The 15,809-nt window shown below is 48.1% G+C and overlaps 1 protein-coding gene across 4 annotated transcripts in view; it reads left to right on the top strand.

The window, feature by feature from the left end:
- Lrrk1 (leucine rich repeat kinase 1) overlaps window positions 1-15,809 on the top strand; it is a 135,562-nt gene that overhangs the window by 83,879 nt on the left and 35,874 nt on the right. For all 4 annotated transcript variants that reach the window (XM_076935476.1, XM_076935471.1, XM_076935480.1 and 1 more), the window contains 8 exons: window positions 529-666; window positions 2,837-2,949; window positions 4,654-4,730; window positions 10,397-10,526; window positions 11,132-11,244; window positions 11,666-11,880; window positions 14,208-14,372; window positions 14,959-15,131. In XM_076935476.1, the coding sequence (XP_076791591.1) occupies window positions 529-666; window positions 2,837-2,949; window positions 4,654-4,730; window positions 10,397-10,526; window positions 11,132-11,244; window positions 11,666-11,880; window positions 14,208-14,372; window positions 14,959-15,131 (1,124 nt within the window). The remainder of the gene's footprint in view (window positions 1-528; window positions 667-2,836; window positions 2,950-4,653; window positions 4,731-10,396; window positions 10,527-11,131; window positions 11,245-11,665; window positions 11,881-14,207; window positions 14,373-14,958; window positions 15,132-15,809) is intronic.

The following is a 15,809-nucleotide window of genomic DNA, read 5'->3' as shown; positions in this document are numbered from 1 at the left end:
ATACCAACACAAATACCAAAAGGCGGTGCAGCTCTCTAGTGCATTGAGAAGTGAGAAGAAGCGGCAGCCTGTCTGTATTCATGCCTCTGCAGACTAAATGAGGTTTTTGTTTCTTGGGAATCTGGCCGGTTGAAATGGATGAATGACATAAGGAATATTTGTGCTTTGTTTCTGTTGGTTTCAAACCAAAGAATAAGCATTTCTAGTTTGGCCGCGTACTTGGGGAAAGCAGTGACTCCCAAGAGCGTGGCTCTGAATCAGCCCGTTATTTCCCAGGACAATGCGCCAGATGGTGAACAAGGGAAAACTATGAGGCACATTTGTCTTCCCTAGGAAACCCTGTCCCTGCTCCTGCAGGACAGGACCACACAGCAGACACGGAGAATTCGAAGCCTCATCCTTACCCAGCGCTACGGTCACAGAGCCCTGTCCCAGTAGCCTCTCTTCTGACATCAAATTTACAAACAGACTTCTGGGCAGCTCTACAGTAAGAAACTTACTATTCTCCCCCTCTCCTCAAACTCCTAGAAATGTTGTAAAGCCTCCAGAAATGCCCTGGAATTGCTGCCAGACAAAATGGCTGTCTTTTGGAAGAACCACCTTCGGGATGCGGATTTCTCCGAGAACTCTCTGAAAGAGGTGCCCCTGGGATTGTTCCAGCTTGATGTGAGTCCAATGTCGCCCACATTTCTCACTGTCCGCGGTGGTAAGAAAAATCACTCTGGGCTGCGGGGAATCTATGTGCTTTTTCCCAGTTCATGAGACAAGTAAGGAGAAGCAGTAAAGGGTAAGTTCAGCTATCAGAAACAACATGCAGTCTTGAGCCAAGATAGCCACCAGGAAACAGATGTGCCAGGGAAGGGCTTGTTTGCCTGGGTTAGTCAGCTTTTCATTACTGTAACAAACACCCTGAGACAACTGACTTCTATGAAAGGGGCTTGTCTTGGCTCAAGGTTTGGAAAGTATGTTTAGATACACATCCACCATGTTGGTTTTCGTGCTTTGGGGCCTGTGGTAAGGGAGAGCAAAGCTGTTCACCTCACAGCTAAGACCTGAACTAACAGGAAAGCAGAAGAGGTGTGGTCCCAGTATCCTCCTCAAGGGCACACGAGCAGTGAGCAGAACACCTTTCCCAGCCCCCAGCTCTAGAAGGTTCCACCTTCTTCCAGCAACTCTGAGAGCCAGAGAGTCCACCTTTATTGTTGCTTTAACATACTGACCTTTAGAGAGCTTCCTCATCAAAAATAACAACCCTCAGGACCTCACTCGTGGTGGAACTTTCGTTTTGCTTTTGACTGTAGTGAAGAATTAACCTAGAGTCTCAGGTACAGCACAAGAGAGCTCAACCGCTGAGCGCCAGCCCTTCACATCGAAACTTTGAAGCTTGCCAGAGAGAGATTCGATCTGCCTCCATCTGGCCTCCAGAGATCCCACTGAGCACCACAAACTCTCAGAAGAGACTTTGTACCTAGAGCTCTGCACCACGGCCTACACAGGGTCTTCAGGCAGGCTGTGAGCCCTGTAGGCCCAGAACAAGGGATTGCTAACTGTTTCCCGAAAGCATGAGGACATTCCCTGTAAGACCTGATGGTGGGCTCACAGACCACATTGCCTGGGGAATGTGACCATGTTTGAACACCCAGTAACAGCCCCTAACCTTCCCAGACAAGCTGCTCAGGTCATCCAGAAGGCCAAAAGACAGCATATATCCTTTCAACATGCATATCTCAGAAAGAGGGGCTATCAGGTCATAGACCCCCTAAGCAAGCATGGGAGAAAGGAAGAGGTCCACATATATTCACAGCATGGAGAGATCACAGTACTGCTGAATAAGAACCCGTGTCACTGGTCCCCACAGGGGCTGACTGGCCATGCGTTCTTACCATTCACCACTTCCCTATTCTGAGTCTGTCCCGCACACCAGAACCTTGCAGAATTGCTTGGCCAACAAAGACAGATGGAGCCTCATTGAATCTCAACACTATGTTCTGCGAAATCCCTGTTTTCCCCTGGTCTCTTTCTCTGTATTGGGAATTGAGCCAATCTTCACATCCCAGCCCAAGCCCTGGGCTAATCACTTGGGGAAGCTTTTATAGAAATGCAGAGGGTGCCAACCATTCTGGCCATGGTGGGTCGTGACATCAGCCCTTCAACAAGGGAAATCAAAGCACCCAGGGGGCTTAATGTGGTACAGCAGTGTGGTGGGTCTCTTGGGCCACATGATTGTAGGTGGATCTGTGATAATGTCACCAAGAAAAGCCAAGGTGTGTCTCTGTTGCTCTCATTAAAGAAAGACATCCTTTAAGTGAGTAGGAACTCCCCCTAGGCCTGCATACAGCAAGGCATGGGGATGAATCATGTATGTGGAGAACCCAAGGAGTCCATACTATAAAGCTGAGGTCACTCAGCGGGCCTGCATACAGCAAGGTGCACAGGGATGAGTCCCCTATGTGGAGACACCAGGGAGCCCGTCCTGGACTTCTGGGGATGTGGCTAAGGCAGATCACCCATTGTCTTGTTGCCTCTCTGGAGACTGACCAAGGAGGAAGTACCCAGTGGTGTACTGTACACTCCAGGCAGACATCACTAACCGTGACTCTCAAGAATCTTTGGCCGCAGGCCTTTACACTCCTAGTCTATGGTTGTCATTGGCCTTGAGGGAAAGTCTAAATGCATTGAACAATGCATCCCTGCTTGAGAGGATTTGGGGAGTTTCCTAAGTAGAAGTAGGCTGGGATTGTTTGGCTGTATGTTGACAGGAAGCCCGCTGACTTTCATGACAGCTTCTCCCTCCCATGTTTAACATCATTCCCCCACCCCCTTCTCTTTCTTTCAGGCCCTCATGTTCTTGAGGTTACAGGGAAACCAGCTGTTGTCGCTGCCACCTCAAGAGAAGTGGACCTGCAGACAACTCAAGACCCTGGACCTCTCCAGAAACCAACTTGGCAAGTAAGCAGGGGGCCTCTTTAGCCCTGGTGTATACAGACCACAGATGGGGGTCCTGTGCCCCCAGATATGTTTAACTACAGTCGAGCAGGAGATGCTGAGCCAGGCTGTTATAATCCACTTGGGATGGAATGAAATACTTCTGTAACAAAGCAGTTGTTCACCATTATGGAGGCTGCATGTCTGAGACAGGGGAATCACGGAGTCTGGTGCCTACTGAGACCTCCCTCCTTGACTTGTTACATTATTACAGCATCAAGGTAGTGATGGCCCACGCCTTTAATCTCAGAGCTCAGGAGACAGAGGCAGGTGAGTCTCTGAGTTTGAGGCCAGCCTGGTCTACAGATGCAATTCCAGGACAGCCAAGGCTGCACAGAGAAATCTTGTCCTGAATAACAAACAAACAAGAAAATGGCCACCGCTATACACCTCCACGATCTTTCTCTTTACAGTTGTTTTCTTCTGGACACCATCCATATTAGATTTGGGCCCATCCTAAAGAACCCATGGCAACATAGACCCTTTCTTAAAGACCCTAGTTGATAAATGTCCCTTATTCAGAAATGCTTGGGTTTGGAAGTCTTTCAAACTTTCGATGTCTTTGGGATTTTTGAAGTATTTGGCTGCATCCCAGATGTCCTGAGATGAGACCCAAGGCTAAATACAGATTCACATGTGTGTCATATGCCCCTGTCCACACAGCATTTTTAGTACACCTGAGTTTTAACTGTGATGTGGCTCTGAGGTCAGGTCTGGTGTGTTCTCCTTTGAACACCACACCAGCACTCACAGGGTTAGTCTTTGGGAGGCATCTGAATTCTAAACTTCTGGACTAAAGGTACTACTATGTGACTTCTCCTGGGGAGAAATGACCAAAAATGTTTTCCCCATATGGGACATTTGATGACAGAGCACAGACACAATCCCACCAAGTCTAGCTTGAAGAACTGGTGACTGTGTTGGGGTTACTTTCAGGACTCTGGGTGAGGCATAGGTGCCAACCCACAAAAGCTGCATCCTGCCCACCCTATAGGAGCTCCACGGAAGAGTCTCCTCTTCCCCAGCAACGGGGGTTCATTGTATAGCCTGAACGGTTGAGGGCTTATGAATGATAAAAACTCCCCAAGCTTCCTGAGACTTAGAAGTTTCTCCCTTCCATCCAGGAAAACGGCATAGGTACCCAACAGAGTATTCCAATACATATTCCCAGTTCCAAAATAAGGATTCCAGGTGACATCAGGCAGCCCCTGAGGGGGACCTTCCATCTGTAATTGTTACAGACTCCTGAACATCCTGTCTCATACTTCAGCTATTGAAAATGAGCCCTGGGGAACCCAGGCCCTTGGGATCATTGGCTGGTGGTCACTCTGTAACCGCTAAACAGAACATACACTCAAAGGCAGATTCTCTGGTGGCAACATACCAGCCACCAGAATACCAAGTACATACCAAGGAGGAGTGCTTGCACCTTCTTGAAGCTAGACAGTCTGAGAATGAAAATAATGTCTGTGGCACTTTCTAATTGCTTCTTTCAGAAGGCCCCTGAGTTCTCTCAAACAAACTGCAGGAAGCACAAGCACATGCTGATAGACTTTACTGCCTTCTTTGTGGTTCTATTTTATGTAGTCAGAGCTAATATACTCTGTGTCATGCTTGTCATGCTTGGCCTCAAATTTCTGAGTGTTCTTTCTATTTTCCCCTCCACAGAAATGAAGATGGGCTTAAAACAAAGCGGATTTCCCTTTTCACCACCAGAGGGCGCCAGCGTTCTGGAACTGAGACAGGTGTGTGCTGGGCTTGGGAGACCCGGAGATCCTGGAGATGAGGCAAGACAGGGTAGTCTTGTATCCTAGTCACATGTTGGCTTTCCCTTTCCTTTCCCGGTTGGAATGTCAGAGATGTTCATGGTCAGCTGAAAGGTCTGCCAGTGTAAACAGTGACTGTTAACACATGTCACTTGTGTACTTGTGTGTATGCCTGTGGCCCTAACTCCTCATCTGAAGTCCAGCAATGCTGATAGCTACCTGCCACATACAGAGAGCTGTCCTAACTGTATACACAGGAGTCACAGTCCTCATGGAAAGTAGGAAATGTCGTGCATGAGGAAACTGGGGCTTCACATGGACCTCACTCAGCCTAAAGCAGTGGCTCACAGGATAGATAGTTCCTCACAGGCTGGGAGCCATTTCTGGGTGCATCCGTGGTTGGGTTTGGGAGAACCTGGGCTTTCTAACTTGCTAGAAGTCACCTTCTCAGTCCACCCACACGTGGTGGAGAGTCTCTCCTAACAGGAGTCTTTCATCATGAAGAGCTTACCTTCATGACTTCCTATAAACCTAACTCTTCTTCCCAAAGATCCTGTCTCTGGATTGAGGGCCAGGGCTTCTGCACCAACTCAGAGTTCTTGACTAGTTCTGGTTCATGCGACAGAGCCAGGCTTCCACACAGACTGTGGGAGTCCACCTCCAGGGCAGGACCAATGCCATCCAGTCCTTTCTGCTGTACTGGCATCTTCTAAAAGCCATCAGAGGCCACAGCCATGCTGTCCACAGGCTGAAGTTGCAGGAGGATCTTCCCAGGGCTCCGGGAATAGAACTTTCCCTAAAGTTTACATTCTTTTCTCACAAGGCAGAGCTGGGGAGGAATTCCTTGGGAAAGACATTTTGTTCTTCAGGGAAACTCTCCCCTGTGGTAAACAATCAGGCCTCTTCTGTGCAAGCATATGCCTGTGTGCTTGTGTGCATGCATGTGTGTATGTGTCTATGTGTGTGTCTGTGCATGTGTGTGTGTCTATGTGTGTGTCTGTGTGTGACTATGTGTGTGTCTCTGTGTGTCTATGTGTGTGTCTATGTGTGGTGTGTCTATGTGTGTGTCTGTGTGTGTGTCTGTGTGTGTGTCTATGTGTGGTGTGTCTATGTGTGTGTCTCTGTGTGTGTCTGTGTGTGTCTATGTGTGTGTCTATGTGTGATGTGTGTGTGTGTGTATTTACATTAAGTCCAGAGAACAACCTCAGGTGTCATCCCTCTGGTATTTTTCTCCTTTTGTGTGGTGTGTGTGTGTGTGTGTGTGTGTGTGTGTGTGTGTGTTGACAGGCTCTTTCACTGGCCTGGAACTCAACAAGCAGGCTAGGCTGACTAACCATCATGCCCAGGAATCCACCTGTTTCTGCTTCTCTAGCACTAGGATTACAGGTGTGTCCCACACATCCACTTTCCCCCCTTACCACCACCACCCCAAAAAGTGGAGCATCTGGGAATCGAACTCAGGTCCTTGCAAGGCAGGACTTTACAGATTAAGTCATCTCCTTTATTTATTTGCAGCTGTCAAGTACTGACTGTATGCATTTACAGGGCACAATGTACCAAGTGCAAGGACCGGATCAGAGACCACTGACATTTCCAACACCTCGAACTGGCAGTTCTTAGTGTTAGACATTGAAAATTCTCCCTGCTAAGACGTGTACAATTAGTTGTTATCCCCTCTGCCCCCATCACCTCTGCACCCACTATCCACCCTCTCTTCCTCCCTCACCCCTGCATCCGCCCTGGCCTCTGCTAACTGCTATTCTAGTCTCTACCTCTGTAAGATCAATTTTTGATCAAATCTGAGACTCTTAAACCAACTACACCTTTGGAATGTCCATCAGGACAAGAGCATAAAACAAGAGTGAGTATGTAGGTCATTTTAAACAGACTGTAACTCTCTTCTCTGGCTTAAAGGGGTGAATGTGACCAGAACAGGTGGTGAGAGGTGAGGTTGAGAAATGTCACAGAGGCCAAAGTGAGTTTGCAAGAGGTGAATGCTATAGGCCATACACACACTGCCCTTTGTGGGCTGCCGTGTGTGTGTGTGTGTGTGTGTGTGTGTGTGTGTGTGTGTGTGTTTGCATTCACACATGTGCATGCACATGTATATATGTATACACACAGTAAACTTATAGATCGGTCATATGTGTACACAGGTTTAATATGAACAAGTAATATTGGTAGAAGGAAATCAAAAATTGATATGAGTAAATGGAGTCTACCCTACTATGTCTGTGAAATCAACATCTGTGAGATCAAATAACTGCTGACTGAAAAGTCCCATCAGTACCAAACCTGCACACTTGTCTCTGTTTCCTAAACAGCATGATATAACAGCTATTCCCACAACATCCACCGTGTCGGACAACACAAGTCATCTAGAAACGATTTGAAGTCTAAGCAGGCATCAACATACATAGGCTATGCATATGTATATGTGGATTTTGGTGGCTGCTGTAGAAGGGGCATTCTAGAACCAGTCCCTCAGAGTTCCTGAGAGATAACTATGTACAAATTTAATATATGGCAAAGCAATTACAATGCCAAGCATATGTCATTGTAATTTAGTAAAGCAGACTATTTTCAGGTTTTAACACAAATAGTGTTAGTGTAACTAGCTATGAAGAAAGGTGATAGCAATGTCCACATGGATGCTTGCCTTTTTTTAAAAAATAACACTTTAGAGGACATGGGTGTGGTCCGGGGCCTTTAAAAGCAGGCTGGGAAATCTTTTTCATTTTATTTTTATACATGGTCTCACACTTTAGCCTAGGCTATCCTGGAAATTTACTCTGATGCCTCAGTGGCAATTGTCCTCCTTCAGCCTCCCATACACCGAGATTATAGCTGTGGGGCACCCTGTCCTCAAAAATCATTTTAAAGCCCTAAATAATAGCTTTGCAAAAACTAACAAATTTTATTAGGTAAAAGACATTACAGGCAAAAGCTTACTGCAAACATTCTGAGAATTACTTCCCATAGAAATCACCATGACACAGATTGGCACACAAATTCCTAATATGCAAAGAATGCTTAAAATTTATTCCTCTGTGTGTGTGTGTGTGTGTGTGTGATTATGACAACCTCATAAGAAAAAAAAATAGCAACAAATAATAAAGTTTGGAAAAATAGATCCAAACAGCCAGGAGACAGATACAAAGATATATTGCCATGTTATAGGAAAGCATAGTTTACAAATTTTCATAATAGGGCTGTTTTGTTTTGTTTTGTTTTTTCTGGGTGCAAGTATAGAACTCAAGGATCCAGACATGCTAGGCTACACTAAGCCATCCTTCAGTTCAGCTGTCCTTTTATAAATGAAGGCAGCCGTGGGAAGTTGAGTGCAGATGTAGGGATCTCACTTGGAAACGAGAAGCAAGCACCATCTTTTCCCTGGTGCCAAGTAGGACAATGGACAGGAACATGGGCTGGGAACAATCTCAGTCACTTGAGCCACTTGCTGGTGGCCAGCTTTGTGTGCCCTGCCTTCTATTCAAACATGCGGGGTCCTTTTGGGGACCAAGGCGATGGCACTGGAAGGTAAGCACATTACTTAGTGGGGTTAGTGACAGCTGTGGAAACTGCTCTTAGGAAGGTCAAGCTGCACAGTGAGAGACCCATTGGAGTGAGTCGGCAGACAGTTGAGGAGAGCACACCTTCAAAGGCTCCCTGGCAGAGAGAATCATGGCATTGGTAGATGACAAAGGCCTCCTGAGTTTTCAATTGCCTCTGGAATGCTGAGGGCCACCTCTGAGCGAAATGAAGGCAAAGATGGGCTTGCCAGCCCTCGTCCTCAGTGGCGTCTGTCTCTCAGGGTGGCTGACCAGGATAAAGAGTTATCTATAAAGAACGACTTGTTTGCACGGACAGTTAAATTCCAGGGTGGTTTACATATATTCAGTCAGTCATGTTTGTTCAGTTGCCTTGTCCAAAAATAATTTGGATGATCGTTTTTACGGTAAAATTCAGACGAGTGGGGTCATAAATAACTTATGAATAAATAACAGTTCATAAATACCTTGAGCTGTCTTCTCTCCAACCCAGTTTCCACAATTTTCAACAGTTGCCTGGGGTGTGACAGGTGTTGCCTCCGTTCGGAGCTTATTCCCCTCATCTGTCACTTAAGGAGCCTTCATAAACACCAGGCTGAAACTTCAGACTTGGCCAGCTCTGTGCCCAGCTGCTCAGTGTTCCCTTGCTGGGCAAGAAAGCACACCTTCTCCCATTAGCTGCTCTCCCAGGAAAAAATGTGAAGTGGTTTCATTGAAAGGGGAAAGAATGCACTCTTGCCTTAGCAAGCCTGCTGCAACTTTATTTCCACAGCTGCAGGGAATCCTGCTAAGAGCCCAGTGAGCTGGGATTGGTTTCCTAAGTGTTCATTTTAGTAGTCTGGCATCTTCTCTCCTAGAACGTTCTCTGAGGCCAGGTTACCCCATGACCATCAGTACTGCTGCTCCATGGGTGGAGAGATACCAGCACTGAGGGAGGGAGGGAGGGAGGGAGGGAGGGAGGGAGGGAGGTGTAACTAGGTAACCCAACATGATTTCAGCCCTACCAAAAGAATGTTGCCTTCTCTCTCCACTACATAAAACAATGTTGCCTACTCTCTCCACTACGTAAAACAATGTTGCCTTCTCTATCCGCTGTATCTTCTGTGGTTGGCAGAGCATCCCAGCCGGGGACTTTGGGGCAGTGCATGCATCTTGGATTCCCTGATTCCCAGTGAGATATCCTGTCCATTCTCCTTGCTTGTCAGAGGAGGGGGTGAAGGAAGGATAAAGGTTGCGTTGCTCAGAGATCCCGCTGTAGCCTAAACCGCTGAATCCCATTAATGTGGGATTGTTACGAGCTCTGTATGGCATTCTTCCTCTGCACAAAGGCTCGGGTGCTGTGGAAACAGCAAGTGTGACGTGATCTTAATGGTAATCTCATCATTAGCTTCATGAATGAACTTGCTGGAACACTAAAAAGCTGGCTGGTCTCTCAAGGAGTAACATCTTAAGCAGCGTTAAAAAACAAAAAGCGAACAAACAAAAAACCTTGGCTCCTAATATTTTTCTTTGTCGAGTAGCTGGTTGGTTAGCACAGGGGCACTGCTGCGTATTTAAAAACAAACTGAGCAGCTGGCCTTCTAGTACGTTCTTTCTCTAGACTTAACTATGAGCTTGTGTAACATGGATGCATATATGTGTGTCTGTGCATTGTATGTGAGTGCATGTATATAACACTCATGTGCTGGGGTAATACATGTGTGCATATCTGCAGACATTTTCTGTCACACCATTAAGCCTTTTTAGGGACATGGTTCTATGGCTGGCTTTTCCAATTTTCCAGAAACCATCACATTACAAACGTGCATGTGACCTTCACTGTGCTTTGTAAGGATTGCATGTTATTCCAGTGTTGAGCAAATCCCCTGTGGACATGTAGCAATGAAGTATGTGTCACTCTCTCACGTCTGTGCTACTGCAAGCAGTATCGCCATCTTTACATCTTTGTCACCTGCGCATATAAGGGAGTCTGGCCATGAGCACTGTAGGTTTCCCAACATGCTCTCCAGACATTACAGCCATTTGTATAGCACCTCCAACTATAGCTGCCCAGAACCATTGAGAAGCATGGTCTCTCTTGATTTTCCTTGGCAGCCTCCCTTCTGGAATTCCCAGCTTTTCTAAGTGAGTCTTTGGAGGTCCTTTGTCTGAATGACAACCATCTTGACGCAGTTCCTCCATCAGTCTGCCTGCTGAAGAACCTCTCGGAGCTCTACTTGGGCAAGTAAGTTGGTGTTAAGAGCAGGAGCATCCCTGTGAGGCGGAAGCCTTCCCTTTCATCAAGAGGGACCAGGCAGAAGGTCTACCCAAGAAGCAATAGCAGGGATTCCAGACCGGGTATGGAAGGCAGAGAGAGGAAGATGAATAACCATAGTTTGCTGCGTGGCTGGGGACAGTGTGGAGGACGGCTACATCCCTGACCCCTTTGTGTACTGAACTTTATGGTGTGCCAGGTCCTTCCTGTCAGGACCTTAAGCAGCATGCAAAGCTTGAGTGCCATAGAATGTGTTGCCTTAAGGTTGAAAATGTAGAGTCTGGCAAGAGGAAGTAGTGGCCATCTTAGTAGTAAAGGGGAGGGGGTACGCAATGGATGAAGACTCAGTCTGAAGCTGTGGGGACCCAGAGAAGACAGCACTAATGTTTTCATTCCCGACGATGCAGGGGTGTGGTGGGCTTAGTGTTTAAATGGAATATTGAAATTAAGGCCTAAGGCATGTGGCTTGGGGTGGAACTTGACTAGCCACCACAGGCTGGGAAGGCTTATGAGAGCTGCAGGCCTGTGTCTCACAGCCTGTGTATGTTTCTGTCACGCTGACTTGTTCACTTCAGTAACCCTGGCCTCCGAGAGCTCCCTCTGGAGCTAGGCCAGCTGGCAAACCTGTGGCAACTGGACATTGAAGATCTGAACAGTAGCAACGTGCCTGCAGAGGTCAGGAAAGAAGGTAGGGACTCTTCAACTCTGTCCCACTTACCACCTTAGAAAGATAACTTAGGTTCCCTTGGAGGACTGTAAGAATGGGGTTAGTGGGTGAATGAACACAATTCCAGACTCACCGTTTGGGAGATGCTGTGAAACTGGCCCCGACACAGCAGCTACCAACATTGATAAGGTTAAGAATGGCCAGGTAGTAAAGTATGCCAACCAGGGCAGCATGGATGTCACCCTTCAGTCCTGACTCACACTTACTTAGGTTTCAGGGTGGCTATTATCATCCCTTCCCTCTCTAAGATCCAAGCATCTTTCCTTGGAACATACAGAAATGATCCCTTTGGGATGGAATTTGGCCTCCAATGATATGTGAGTGCATTCTCTTTATACATCATCTGGGGTGCCCACTTTTTTCCTCCTCTGATTTCTCACAGGCCCAAAAGCAACACTGTCTTTCCTGCGTGCTCAGCTGCGCAAAGCGGAGAAGTGTAAGCTGATGAAGATGATCCTTGTGGGCCCCCCACGCCAGGGCAAGTCCACACTCCTGGAGATCTTACAGACGGGGAAGGCCCCGCAGCTAGCACACAGCGAGGCCACCATCAGGACCACCAAGTGGGAGCTCCAGAGACCAGCAGGCTCCAAAGCCAAGGTGAAGAATGATGGACATGTATTCCCTGTGGGCGGGAAGGACCTCCCTATGGGCTGTTCTCTGTTCTCCCAGGGATCCTGGGCCTTCTGAGTCCAAGCCCAAGATGTTCCCTGCTGCTCTGGACCAGCTCTTGCCAAGAGCGACAAGTCTGTTCTTTCCATGGCCTTGCTGTCTTTCTTTTATAATGAAGTCAAGGCTCTCGGCCAGTGGTCCTTGACCCCAACGGTCTGTTGGATTCCCTGTGGGGCTTTTAATGAACATATGCTCAGTCTTCAAATCTGGCCTCCATGACAGAGACTCATATAGGCTAGGGCGGGGCTCTCCTGGGACTAAGAACAAAGTACCAAGGCAGACAGTGAGAGATACCTCAGCATCTGAGCTCCCTTAAAAGAAGAGCAAGAAGACATCCCGGCAGTCCTTGTCCCCTTCCTGATTCCTGCTTTTGTTGAAGTTCTCCAAAAGTCCCAGTAAATGTCCTGTTTAAAATGAATTTTTCCCCAACGTGTTCCTCATTCTTGTTTCCGCTCAGGACTGAGCAGGTAGAAGTAAACTTTTTTTTTAACCTTTTGAAGTAGAAAAGCGCCTGTGGGATCTCCGGCACACCGTTTATGTTAGCTACTGTTACGTTGCTGCGACCAAAATGCAAAATACCTCTCAGGAATGACTCAGAGGGAAGCACGTGTACTTTGGCTCACGGTCCCAGGGGGTTCAGTCCATGGTCACTTGACCCCTTGTGTTGAACAGAATATCATAACAACAGTTGAAGTGTGATGAGGACAGCTGTTCACATCATGAGGGTCAGGAAGCAGGCAGTGGCAGGAAGTGGCCAGGATAATATACTGCCTTTAGCAACCTACTTCCTCTATGTGTGTCTACCTCCCTACATTCCTAGAACTTCCTGAGATCTCACTAGCAGGGGACAGAGTGTTCAAGACAGAAACCTCCAGCAGGCATTTCAGATTCAAACTGTAGCAGCATTCCATCCAGAGAACACACAGAGACCAGCTCTACCCGAGAGCCAGCGAGTACCGTCCTTAGCATTGTATATGTGTTTCTGCCTGCCTGTGGCAACTCTGGGATCCAAGGTAGAGAGAGGTTTGCAGAGTAGAAAGCAGAGAAGTTCTGTCCAGCCGGAGCATGGTTTTCTTCTCCAAACCCAGTACGATGAGAGATATGTTTGATGGCAGAGTTTTTCCCATCCCTCTCCCCCACCCCCAAGTTTGAGAAATGGAGCTTTCAGACTGAAGGGGTAAGCTAACATGCTTGGAGCTGGTCCTCTTAAGAATAGGGCTCTTGGGGCCAGGAGTACAGGTCAGTGAGACAGCCTGTGCTTAGCATGTGCAAGGCCATGAGTTCAATCCCCAGCACCCAGCATAAGAACAGGGTGCTGCCTGCTGGGTAGAACACAGAGATAATGAATACCAGGCCCACTCAGAGCAGACAGGGAGTGACTAGCTGACTCACGTCTGAAAGTTCTCTAGAATAACCAGAATCTTCTACAGTCCCCTTGGCTTTGCTGTTTTGATAGTGACTCAGTCACTTTTTCTCCCAGCTGTTCTTCAGTGAATGGGCTCCCAGGCTTGAGGGGTGGCCGGCATGAATCCCCCCGCCCCGCCCCCCACCTTCACTTTAAAGCTGACACTGCTCTTGTGAGCAATGAGGCCCATCCCGCTCTGTGCGGCTGACCTTTAGCTGGCTGAGAACAGCTGTCTGCTTTCATCTTTATACAAAACCAGGTCAGCATGCTGTCTATGTCTTGGAGGCCAAAATGCTGCCTCATGGAAATGATTCCTGGCTATGGCTAACTGTGGCCTTGATTTCCCAGCCAGCTCTGAGCTCAGGCAGTGATAGAGAAACCATTCACACAGCCTTCCTGGCAGCCCAGTTCCTGTTGTTGGATTCTCACATCCGGAGGGGTTCCCATCCTCGTTGGTGGGCTCTAATCTTTGACCTACACGGGTTCAGGGACAACTCTTCCATTTTGCCCTTGCACAGAGGGTGGGAGCCATGATGTCAAAGTGGGGTCCCTCCTGCAACCAGGTGTCTTCCAACTGTGGGAAGCCTAAGACAACCAACGGAACAGGCCATGATCTCCTCAGATGGCCTGCTCTGAGGGCATCTGATGTTAGCTTCAGATAGAAGCCTACCCTTGTGCCATGTGGCTGGTTTCCCTGGCCAGGATTGTTAATTCCTAAGACACACTGGAGTCTGTCATTTTGCCATGGCCATGTCTTTACCAGATGCATTCTAAGTTATACATTTTATTGTGATTTCCTTGCCTCCTTGGTCACTCAAATGCCCCCTTCTGTGCCTTCTTGCTCAAGTAGGTTGAGTCCGTGGAGTTCAACGTCTGGGACATCGGGGGCCCTGCCAGCATGGCCACGGTCAATCAGTGCTTCTTCACAGACAAGGCCCTGTATGTGGTGGTCTGGAACCTGGCACTGGGGGAGGAAGCCGTGGCCAACCTCCAGTTCTGGCTGCTCAATATCGAGGTGAGGAGCCATGCCCTTTGCCCTCTTGTGCTCAGGTCCCAGCATCTCACAGTTCTGTGGTCTGAAGGCTTGTGTAGATTATGATAAAAGGGACGACACAAGGAAAAGACACTCTTCTTGTTGAAAGGCTCTCCCAGAGGGCCTGATGTCTTCTGACTGTGGGAAGCCTAAAATAACCTTGGTTCTTGGTTGATTTTTACACCAAGAATCAGAGGCCTCTGAAGCCTGAGGGCCCAGTGTTCTTGTCATTTTCTTATTTACCTTAAGCCCAATAACCCTGTGTGTACGAAGCAGGCACCACTCCCTCTCAGTGTAAAGGTGCCATTGGCCTGACACGGGCCTCTCCCTCAGGTAGACAGAAGGACCAGGCATGGGCTAAACACAGCACCATTGCATGGTGCAGATCAGGTCATAAGAGTTCATGCCCCTCAGTTCATAACAGACCCATGATGTTAGAGTCCACAGGATGTTGGCTGAGCATGGACCACGAGCATCCAAGGTTGGCACACTTGCACATTGAGGAAACTGTTGTCCACTCTTTATTCAGGGAAAAGATACAGGGCTTAGCTATGGGATTCTGTTTCAGGCCAAGGCCCCAAATGCCGTTGTGCTGGTGGTTGGGACACACCTGGACTTAATCGAAGCTAAATTCCGAGTGGAGAGGATCGCAACACTACGTGCCTATGTCCTGGCGCTCTGCCGATCACCGTCAGGATCCAGAGCTACAGGCTTCCCGGACATCACTTTCAAACACTTGCAGTGAGTATCACCTACCTCTCTCACTTGCCACTGCAAGATGGGATTGTTAAGATCTCATCCTGCCTGGGATCTGTCATGAGGATGAACCAGACTCCTCTGGACAGGGGATGGCACCCTGAGCAAGAGATGACCCATTAGATGATTAGAGAGACAGGGTCTGCAGCCTCCATAACTCTCCTCTCATCATGGCCGGGCCAAGAGCACAGGGCTCCCATGGAATAAAGGTGCATGAACTTGAGTACCACCCATAGTTCTTGCAGATCAAGGACCAACATCCCAGTCCTTGTGTTGGCTTTCACTAGATCTGAGAGTAGCTGCTGAGTCTGAGAGCAGCTGCAGAGTGTGAAGCGGGGTGGGCTGGCGCTGAGGAGGCTAGCCACCCTGGGCGTGTCAATCAATTAACCTCTTGTCAGTAGCCACCACCTTGCCAGGGCAGTGCTGTTCAGGCCGTGAATCTGAGGCTCAGTAACAGAAGTGAGAATCCCTGAACAGACTAAACGTGTGTTGACTGCAGCTACTCTTGGATTCCCTCACTCTGGGTGTGATGGCTGGTGCACAGGTCAGAATGGCCTATCAGCCTGACTCAGAATGCAGCATCAGGATCTGGGGGTACTCCTGGTATGCCCCCAAGAAAGACTTGGAAGGGTCTTTAATAGCTGGAGTGCTGGCTGGTTCATA

Source organism: Arvicanthis niloticus, chromosome 1 (genome assembly GCF_011762505.2).
Source record: "Arvicanthis niloticus isolate mArvNil1 chromosome 1, mArvNil1.pat.X, whole genome shotgun sequence".
NCBI lineage: Eukaryota > Metazoa > Chordata > Mammalia > Rodentia > Muridae > Arvicanthis > Arvicanthis niloticus.
Note: the sequence above shows the minus strand (reverse complement) of the source record. Positions and strands in the feature narration are given on the sequence as shown.